The 9,838-nt window shown below is 34.2% G+C and overlaps 1 protein-coding gene across 1 annotated transcript; it reads right to left on the bottom strand.

Moving 5' to 3' along the window:
• Nucleotides 1-1,602: 1,602 nt before the first annotated feature.
• On the bottom strand, nucleotides 1,603-9,307 carry LOC120200653 (DELLA protein GAI1-like). Its single transcript, XM_039201432.1, has 3 exons — nucleotides 9,086-9,307; nucleotides 1,800-2,229; nucleotides 1,603-1,748 (listed from the first exon to the last, which is right to left on the bottom strand). Exons 1-3 carry the CDS (start codon nucleotides 9,305-9,307, stop codon nucleotides 1,603-1,605), a joined length of 798 nt encoding a protein of 265 aa, XP_039057363.1.
• Between the last annotated feature and the right edge of the window lie 531 nt (nucleotides 9,308-9,838).

The raw sequence follows: 9,838 nt of genomic DNA on the forward strand, positions 1-9,838 counted from the left end.
GTTACCAAAGTTGTACATGTGATTATGTCAACTATTAATCTTCCTTTGAGTCAATCAATACTAACATATCCTAAGTTACATACACATAAATCTTTCATATTTAAAATAAAATATTTTCCATAACTGTGGGTCACTTTAACGACTTATTTGCTTTAGTTAAGTCGTCTCAAAATAAATATTAGTATTCAAATTTAATATTTTTATAACAATCAAATGTCAAAACTAAAATTTTTTATTGCACTACAATATCCAGAATAACCCAAAATAAGGTTACATAAATGGCGCTATAAGAAATTGAAAACTTGAGTTTTTGATTTTTTTCTGAAGAATTCCATAAACATGCATTTAATTCATAACTTCATAAAATACTAAAAACAAACTAGAAAAAAATTTAATCAAAAGTCAAAATCAAAATGCATATTAATGAATTAAAACTTTTCCAAAGATTAAAATAATAATAATATTTTTTAATCAAATTGAATCGAATATATTAATGCCAAATATATATTCCATAATTCGTAACAGTAACAAAAACAAAACTGGATTTTCTAATCACGTCATAATTTCCGAAGTAACCCATAATAAGGTTGTCTAAATGATATTATTAGAAATAAAAAACCTAAATATTTGACTGTTCCTCGAGAATTTCTTAATTATGAATTAATCAAATTAAACCAAAACATGATAAAATGAAAAAAATCGCAACCAAAATCAAATCCATAATTCATGATATGAATTAGACCATTGTTGGATTCAACCAATACATTGTAACTTAAAACAACATTAACTTGGAAAGAACATAAAAAGAAAAAAACAAAAACTAAGAATGCAATATAAAATAAAATTAGACCGAATAATTTGCATTCTCAATTGGTATAAAATTCCTTTATTAACCGAATCTTTTGATAAACAGCATCAAGGACTTAATAAGCTAATTATAGTCAAAATTAATATCATGGCACAAAAATCAATTGAATATCAAACCGCAAGTTAAGAATTCCATTAAAAAGAATATTAGGGCACATATAACAATTCCATAAAAAATTTGAATGTATATACCCTTATTATTAATTTAAAAGATGTGCACGATTAACTAAGCTTAATGGTGGGTTAGATTAAGCATAATGCAATAAAATACCCCTAACATTTGATAGTATTGTCAAATTTACCCTTATTATTTTTTTTGGAATATTTGACCCCTTAATGTTTTATTTTGGGTCAAAAAAACACCCTTTTTGGAATAAAAATCGTTAGTCAACTAACGGTCAACACATGGAGATGACATGGCAAGCTTACATAGCATTGTACACTGATGTAGCAATGCCGCAAATACAAAGGTGATGATGTGGGAAATGCCACGTTAGTACAAATTAATTTTATAAAAAATTATATTAATTTTTAATAATTATCTACCAATGCAATGATGACATGTGTCATTTTTTCAATGGCTTAATTATGAAATTGCAAAATTTGCTTTTGATGGGTATCAAACCCAGGTTACATAGATTAAAGCCTTTTCACGCTACCACTAGGCCAAGTATAGGACTTGGTTATCCCTTGCAAGATTTAATATTTATCCCATGTATTGTGTTTGTCACACATTTATCCCAGCATCAAACACTCGTTGTTCTCCTCTACGTCGTGAATCGTTTCAGCTAAATGAGCTAACTTCCAACCAACTTCCTGTAAATGATCGGAGTCAACGTGACTGGGAGGTTCGAACGCTGGCAAACCACCTACTCTCAAAGCTAAAGATTGCATCAAAGCAGGCCATTACATGTCTTGGTTCATTGAGAAACCGATAACATGGACTCTTGTCTTGCATTCAAAAGCTTCGAGAATTGCTTGATTGGCCGTGAAATGAGTGAACTTTAGACAAGGGTCGGCCTCGCAAATGTGCATGTGAAGAACATCTGATAAAGAGTTGTCGAGTGGGTTTTGAGGGTATAATTTGTAAATCTTCCTAGCTAAAGCTTCGGCAAAATACGTCGCCGCTTTTCTCATGGCTCTAATTTTAGAAATCGCCAAGAACCCAATTTGTCTCACCAGGGCTTCGGTGAGATTGAAGTTGTTTTGTTGTACAACTTCTGCACACGCCATTAAAGCATGGACGAGCCGGATTCCATTCTCTTGCGATTCGACAAGGACAACTAGACGAATTGAATCAGTCGGAATTCTATTCGAACCAGCAGTAGCCAGAGATGGAGGAGGGAAGATAACCGAATAACCCTGTTGTGGATTTCAAGCGTTTTTCTGATTTAATGTTGATGTTAGTCGAAGAAGAAGATGAATAAATAGCCTTATTGGGAATTGCTTTGAGAACATATTCGCCAGTAGGAAGCTTCATGTAACACCCATCTCCTATATACCTTTATGTATACAAAATACATATGTCACATCACTTTTAAAATGGTTTCCCATTTGAAAATCCGCACAATTTTATTTCATTTTATAAACCATTATAATTTCTTATAATTAAAACATGCATTAAACTTACATATACAACAAAAAGAGATGTTTCATATTTCACCGTTTTACAATAGTTTAATTCAAAATATTTTCAAAGTGTTTTTACTAAACCTATTACATGCCAATTAAAATATATCAAAAGCAGACAGGTATCTCATACTGTTACCGATGAGGCGACTCTGACTTGATGTCTGATGATCTCCCTACTCAGCTGGTATTCCACCTACGCGTGAAATAAATACACGTTATGTATTACTTAGTGAGGCATACCTAATCACAAGTAAAATTCTAAACACAAGTTATTTTATAACACATTACATTTCAAGGGATCTTTCAATTCAATAAGTATTCTATAATTTGCATCGCTAGTACTAATATCATCATTTGTCAACCATTACAAAATTTTGTGTGGTTTGCATACCAATTAAAAATATAAAAATTCATTTCCTTATTATGAATTTCTTATGTTTATACATATATTTCCCATACGGAAATCTATACACCTAGTATGAATTTCTTAACATGTTTGCACACAAAAGTGCCCAATACGAAAATTCATACACTTCTATGAATTTCTTAACATTTTAGCACACATAGTGTCCAATACGGAAATTTATACACTTAGCATGGATTTCTTCACATTTTACCACACATAGTGCCCAATATGGAAATTCATACACTTAGTATGGATTTCTTAACATTTTAGCACACATAGTGCCTAATGCGGAAATTGATACACTTAGTATGAATTTCTTAACTTTTTTAGCACACTTAGTGCCCAATACGGAAATTCATACACTTAGTATGAATTTATTAACATTTTAGCACACATAGTGCCCAATACAGAAATTCATACACTTAGTATGAATTTCTTAACATTTTAGCACACATAGTGCCCAATAAAGAAATTCATACACTTAGTATGAATTTCTTAACATTTTTAGCACACTTAGTGCCATTTGGTAATCACCATACGTGCATCAATAATTCCTACCACTATGACTATTATAGAATATACGTACATAATTAAATGCACTCATCTGGCTCACCTTGCATAGATATCCAAAATGAGAAAATGAGTACTCTAGAACTTTGCCCTTGCCTTTTGCCTTACTCGACTCGGGCGTTTGATTTCGATCTAATCCATATTCATTAAATACATGTATAATATCAATTGTTAGTGTATTTCCTAACAATTATAACTTAAACATTAATTAAAAGTACTTATTATTAACCTTTCTACAACAATATCAGCATAACTTAAAATTTCTGGTTCTTTAGTATCGATACCCCTACCATTGTATCGATACTACTATAATATGGTATCGACACCCCTTCCGATATCGATACCAATTTTAGATTCGATGTTAACAAGTATTGATATCCTTACCATGGTATCGATGCTATCATACTATGGTATCGATACCCTCCTATGGTATCGATACCATTTTTGCATTCTGTTTCAAAATGTTTTCAAAATGGTATTGATGCCTTCCCTTTGATATCGATACTGATTGAATTAGTATCGATACTACTTAATTAATTCATCTCATTTTAGCCTATAGTATTGATACTGTTCTCTTAGTAGCGATACCCATGCCCATAATTTCTAGTTTTCAACCCGGTACATACCCAATTTTGGCCAATTTTCCTCTCATTTACCCCTAACAATATTATGTAACTCTTATATACTTAACCATACTAACTTTCCTTTTATTTAGACACTTAAAACATCTAGTATACCTCAATAGCATTTGATTCTAAGAATCACACCAAAATTTCTAACTTGTTTTTATACTCATCCAATGCTTCTAATCTTTCATTTACCTCTTTGACAAGTCAAAACTACTAATAATCATCAATAATTACCCATATACTAGCATATCCTTATAAAACCCATTTTCTAAAATCTCATTTATTTCTCTTATCTCATTGTTTTAATCTCATCTAAACCTTCCTTAATCTTCCATAATATACAAGGCTTCAACAACCAACCAAAAACGAATGAATAAACTGGTAAATTGAAAACTCACCTTTGAGCTATGGAGGAGCTTTGCTACGAGGAAAGAGAAAGAAGAAGGTAGAGAAATTTTTAGCAACTTAATTCCCTTTTCCCCTTGTCTTTATTACCAATTTAAAATACACTTAATCTCTCTTTCATTTAAAAGACTAAAATGCCCTCTTAATAATCCATTATCATAATTTAGTCTAAACCATTAATCCTAATCATTCTCATCTTTTATCATTTAATCAAATAAATCATCCTATTTTTAAATCATTTCAATAAAGTCATTAATTCAATATTTGGGCATTATAATTCTCCCCTTAATAAAATTCATCCTCGAATTTAAAGAAGTACCTGAAGTAAAGAGATATTGAAATTGCTTTTTCAAATCCTCATATTTTTCCCAGGTAGCCTTTTCAACTTTATGATTCCGCCAAAGCACTTTAACTAACAGAATCCTCTTATTACACAATTCATTGGTTTTCATAGCTAAGATTTGCACTGGTTCCTCCTCATAAGTTAAATATGGTCGGATTTCTATTTGTTCTGGCCTGATAACATGATATGGATCAGATTTGTACCTTCTAAGCATGGACATATGAAAAATATTGTGGATCTTGTCCATATCCAGAGGCAAAGCTAACTGATAAGCCATAGTTCCAACCCTTTTTAATATATCATGCAGTCCAATAAATCTCAGACTCAGTTTTCCCTTTCGCCCAAAACGTAATACCTTCTTCTAAGGTGATACTTTTAAAAACACTTTGTCTCCCACTTGATATTCTATTTCTTTTCTTTTCAAATTTGCATAGGACTTCTGGCGATCTGAGGTTATCTTTAGATTGCTCTGGATAATTTTCACTTTATCCTCCGTATCTTTCATCAAATCCAGTCCGACCAGGTCTCGATCTTTCAGTTCAAACCAATTTAATGGTGTTCTGCATTTTCTCCCACACAAAGCTTTATACGGGGCCATCTTAATATTGGATTGATAATTATTATTATACGCAAATTCCGCTAAAGGCAAATATTTATCCCATGCTCCTTTAAATTCAATCGCACATGCCCTTAACATATCTTCCAATATCTGAATAGTTCGTTCTGATTACCCATCTGTTTGTGGATGAAAAGTTGTATTGAAATTCAATTGAGTACCCAAAGACTCATGCAAAGACTTCCAGAATCTTGAAGTAAACCTTGGGTCTCAATTGGACACTATCGATATCGGTACACCATGTAGTCTCACTATTTCTTTTATATACAATTCTGCAAACTTATTTATCGAGTAGTCTACTCGAACGAGGATAAAATGAGCTGTCTTGGTCAATCTATCCACTTTTACCCATATCGAGTTCTTTTTACCTGGTGACAATGGTAGCCCCGAAACAAAGTCCATTGTTACTCGCTCTCACTTCCACTCAGGAATAGATATAGGCTGTAGTAACCCAGATAACAACTCTTCAAATCTTGATACATCTTAATCCCGCCTGGGTGCATGGTCAAAGGGCTATAATGGGCTTCACAAAGAATATCCCTCCTCAAATCATCATCATCGGGAATGCAAAGCCATCCCCGATAATACAAGCATCCATCATCCCTTATTTCAAAATCTTTGACCTTTTCTTTTTTAACTTGCGCCAATTTCATCAAATATTTCTTATCTCGCCCTTGAAGCTCTTTTACACGATCTAACAACATCGGTTTTAACTTTAATTTGGAAATCAAAGCACCATCTTCCTTTAAAGACATACGTTCATCTAGAGCCCTTAAAGCCACAAAAGTCTTTCGACTGAGCTTCCGCTACCACATTAGTTTTTCCCAAATGATAATCAATAACTAGATTATAATCTTTCAAGAGCTCAATCCATCTTTTTTTCCTTAAGTTTATCTCTTTTTGAGTCAGCAAATATTTTAAACTTTTATGATCTGTGTAAACATGGTAACGCTAACCGTACAAATAATGACGCCAGATTTTTAAAGTGAAAACCATTGCGGCCAATTCCAAATCATGTGTCGGATAATTTCTCTCGTGATTCTTTAATTGTCTTGGGGCATACACGGCAACCTTCCCTTCTTGCATAAGCACACATCCTAATCCTTTATGGTATGCATCACTATAAATGACATATTCTTTACCGACTCAAGTTGCACGAGCACTAGAGCCTCATTTACAATTCTCTTTAGCATTTCAAAACATTCTTGGCACTTTTCTGTGTAAATAAAAGGCATGTCCTTTCGCAACAGCTTAGTTAGCGGCAGAGCTAACATTGAAAAGTTCTTCACAAATCACCTATAATAACCAACAAGTCCCAAGAAACTCTAAATTTTCGTAATATTCTTTGGGGATTGCCAATCTACTATAGCTTGAATCTTCTTGGGATCCACTCTAATGCCTTCTACCGACACTATATGACCAAGAAAAGAAATCTCAGATAACCAAAATCTGCATTTGGACAATTTAGCGTACAACTTCTTATCACGAAGTATCTGAAGGACCACTCGAAGATGAGCATCGTGATCCTCCTTTGACTTGGAATAAACCAGGATACCATCTATAAACACTACCATGAAAAGATCCAAATACGGTTGGAATACTCTGTTCATTAAATCCATAAATATTGCAGGAGCATTTGTCAATCCAAACGACATTACTACAAATTCATAATGTTTGTACCGAGTCTGAAAAGTCATCTTAGAAATATCCTCTTTTTCAATATTTAATTGATGACACTCCGACCTCAGATCTATCTTAGAGAACATTGTTGCGCATTTCAATTGATAAAACAAGTCATCAATCCTCGAAAGAGGATACTTGTTCTTTATTGTTACTTTATTCAACTGACGATAATCAATGCATAACCTCATAGACTCATCCTTCTTTTTCACAAATAGCACATGTGTGCCCCAAGGAGAAACATTGGGTCCAATAAATTTTTTATCAAGTAGTTCTTGCAATTGAGCCTTTAATTCCCTTAAATTCGTTGGAGCCATTCAATACGGAGCCATTGAAATAGGTTCAGTACCCGGATAAACATCAATTCTAATTCAACTTCGCGATCTGGAGGTAAACCTGGTAACTCTTCAGGAAAAACTTTTGGAAACTCCCTAAATGTGGGAATATCAGGCAATCGTACTTTCAGCACTCAAGTGTCTATCACATTAGCTAGAAAAGCAACGCATCCTTTTGGCATCATTTTCTTTGCAGTCATGGATGATATCACATTGGACAGGGATTTCACCTTCTCACCTATCACCACAATTTTGAAGTCTTTCGCATCCTTTAAGAATAATTTTTTCTGACAACAATTTACCCATCCATGATGTGGACACAACCAATCCATTCCCAAAATAATTTCAAACTCATCAAAGGGTAACTCCATCAAGTTTGCCAAGAATACTACCCCTTGAATCTTAATTGGACATTTTCTACACACCCTAGACTCCCTTGCACTTTGACCCATAGGATTTATCGCTATCATTTCACTAGCAATTAGCTCTAAAGGAATTACTCTATTTCTAATCAACTTGGTACTAATATATGAATACGTATAACCTAGGTCGACTAGAACAAAAACAGGTTCATCAAAAAGGTGAAATGTACCTGTTATGATCTTCGGATCATCATGATCATCACTGGTCTTTATATTATATACTCGGGACACTCCCCGAGTCTCTTGACTCTAGCTAGCCTCAGATTGAACGCTTGATCTTCCTCTTCCTCTACTTCTATTATGTGCTACTACTGATCTCTCAAATTGAGCTGATCTATTCCCAAATTTCTTCGGGCAATTCCGAGCAAAATGACAAGATTCACCACAGTGGAAACAAGCACCAGAAAGCAACCTACATACTCCCCCGTGTGACTTGTCTCACGTCTGACATAGAGGTTTTTCTTTATAAGCTCTACCCGAGCTAGAAACATAGGAATGGGACTTCTTAGTTTTCCGTGAAGCTGTAGAAAAATCAGTTCTATCAGAGAATCAAGAACCTGAGCCCTTGCCCCCTTTTTGCATAATATGTAGATGAAGACGTCCTAATCCTCTTTCCTGTCTACATACTCTTCTCCGCAACTAGAGTCTCCTCTTGAGCTCTTTTAATCGCTTTTGCTCTATTTATCACTTCTTGTAGACTATACAAATTTAGTGCCAACATCATCTCTTTTAGCTTAGGCCTCAGACCCTCAATGAACCAATCTCGACGAGCTTTATCATTAGGAACAACCTCTATAGCATAACGGTTGAGCTTATTATATTCGGCCTCATATCCATGCACCGCTCGATCCCCTTGTTTCAAGCTAAGGAACTTTAATAACATCGATCTCATGAACTACTCCCCGATAAACATATTCTAGAACTCCTCTTGAAGGAACTACTAATTCACTTGCTCGGGTGACACATACATCTTCGTGTTTGTCCACCATACCCGAGATGAACCTCGGAGCAATGATACTGCTCCGCCCAACTTTTCATGATCTGAACACTACAAGCTTTCCAACATTGCCTTTACGTCATTCAACCATAAATCCACGTCCATTGGACCTTCACTTTCTTCTCCCCTGAACTATAGAGCTCCCAAACTTCTTAACTCCTTTAGAATTAGCATTTGCGGTACTGGAGGAGCATGGGGAAGCATAGGAGGTTGAAATCGTGTCAAGATAGCATCTAGGGCTTGCATAAAAGCTCTGAACTCCAGAACAGGCATACCCTGAGGTGTCGGTGCACTGGCATTGTCAGACGGAATCGGATGTTCGTTATTCTCTTTATAGCTTTCACTACCCGATTCGTCTCTACTTTCTTGACCAGCTGCTCTTCTTGAATTCGTTGAATCCGACATCTATCACAACATTCATAAGAATCATACTTAAGTTAGTAAGGAGAGACATATTTCATATTCATTCTATACCTTATCCGTAACCTTGACATTTTAGTGGCATATAAACTATTTCTATATCAAACTACACTCATTTTCTGCCGAGAATCGGCTAAACTCGTAGCTCTAATACCAATAAATATAACACTCATCTCATGTATACCTTTACGTATATAAAATATAGATGTCACATCACTTTTAAAATGGTTTCCCATTTGAAAATCTGTATAATTTTGTTTCATTTTATAAACCATTATAATTTACTTATAATTAAAATATGCATTAAACTTACATATACAACAAAAAGAGATGTTTCATATTTCACTGTTTTACAATAGTTTAATTCAAAAGCTTTTCAATGTGTTTTTACTAAACCTATTACATGCCAACTAAAATATATCAAAAGAAGACATGTATGTCATATTGTTACTGATGAGGCGACTCTGACTTGATGTCTGATGATCTCCCTACTCAGCTGGTATTCCACCTACGCGT

This window comes from Hibiscus syriacus, unplaced genomic scaffold, assembly GCF_006381635.1.
Source record: "Hibiscus syriacus cultivar Baekdansim isolate YM2019G1 unplaced genomic scaffold, ASM638163v2 tig00006365_pilon, whole genome shotgun sequence".
NCBI lineage: Eukaryota > Viridiplantae > Streptophyta > Magnoliopsida > Malvales > Malvaceae > Hibiscus > Hibiscus syriacus.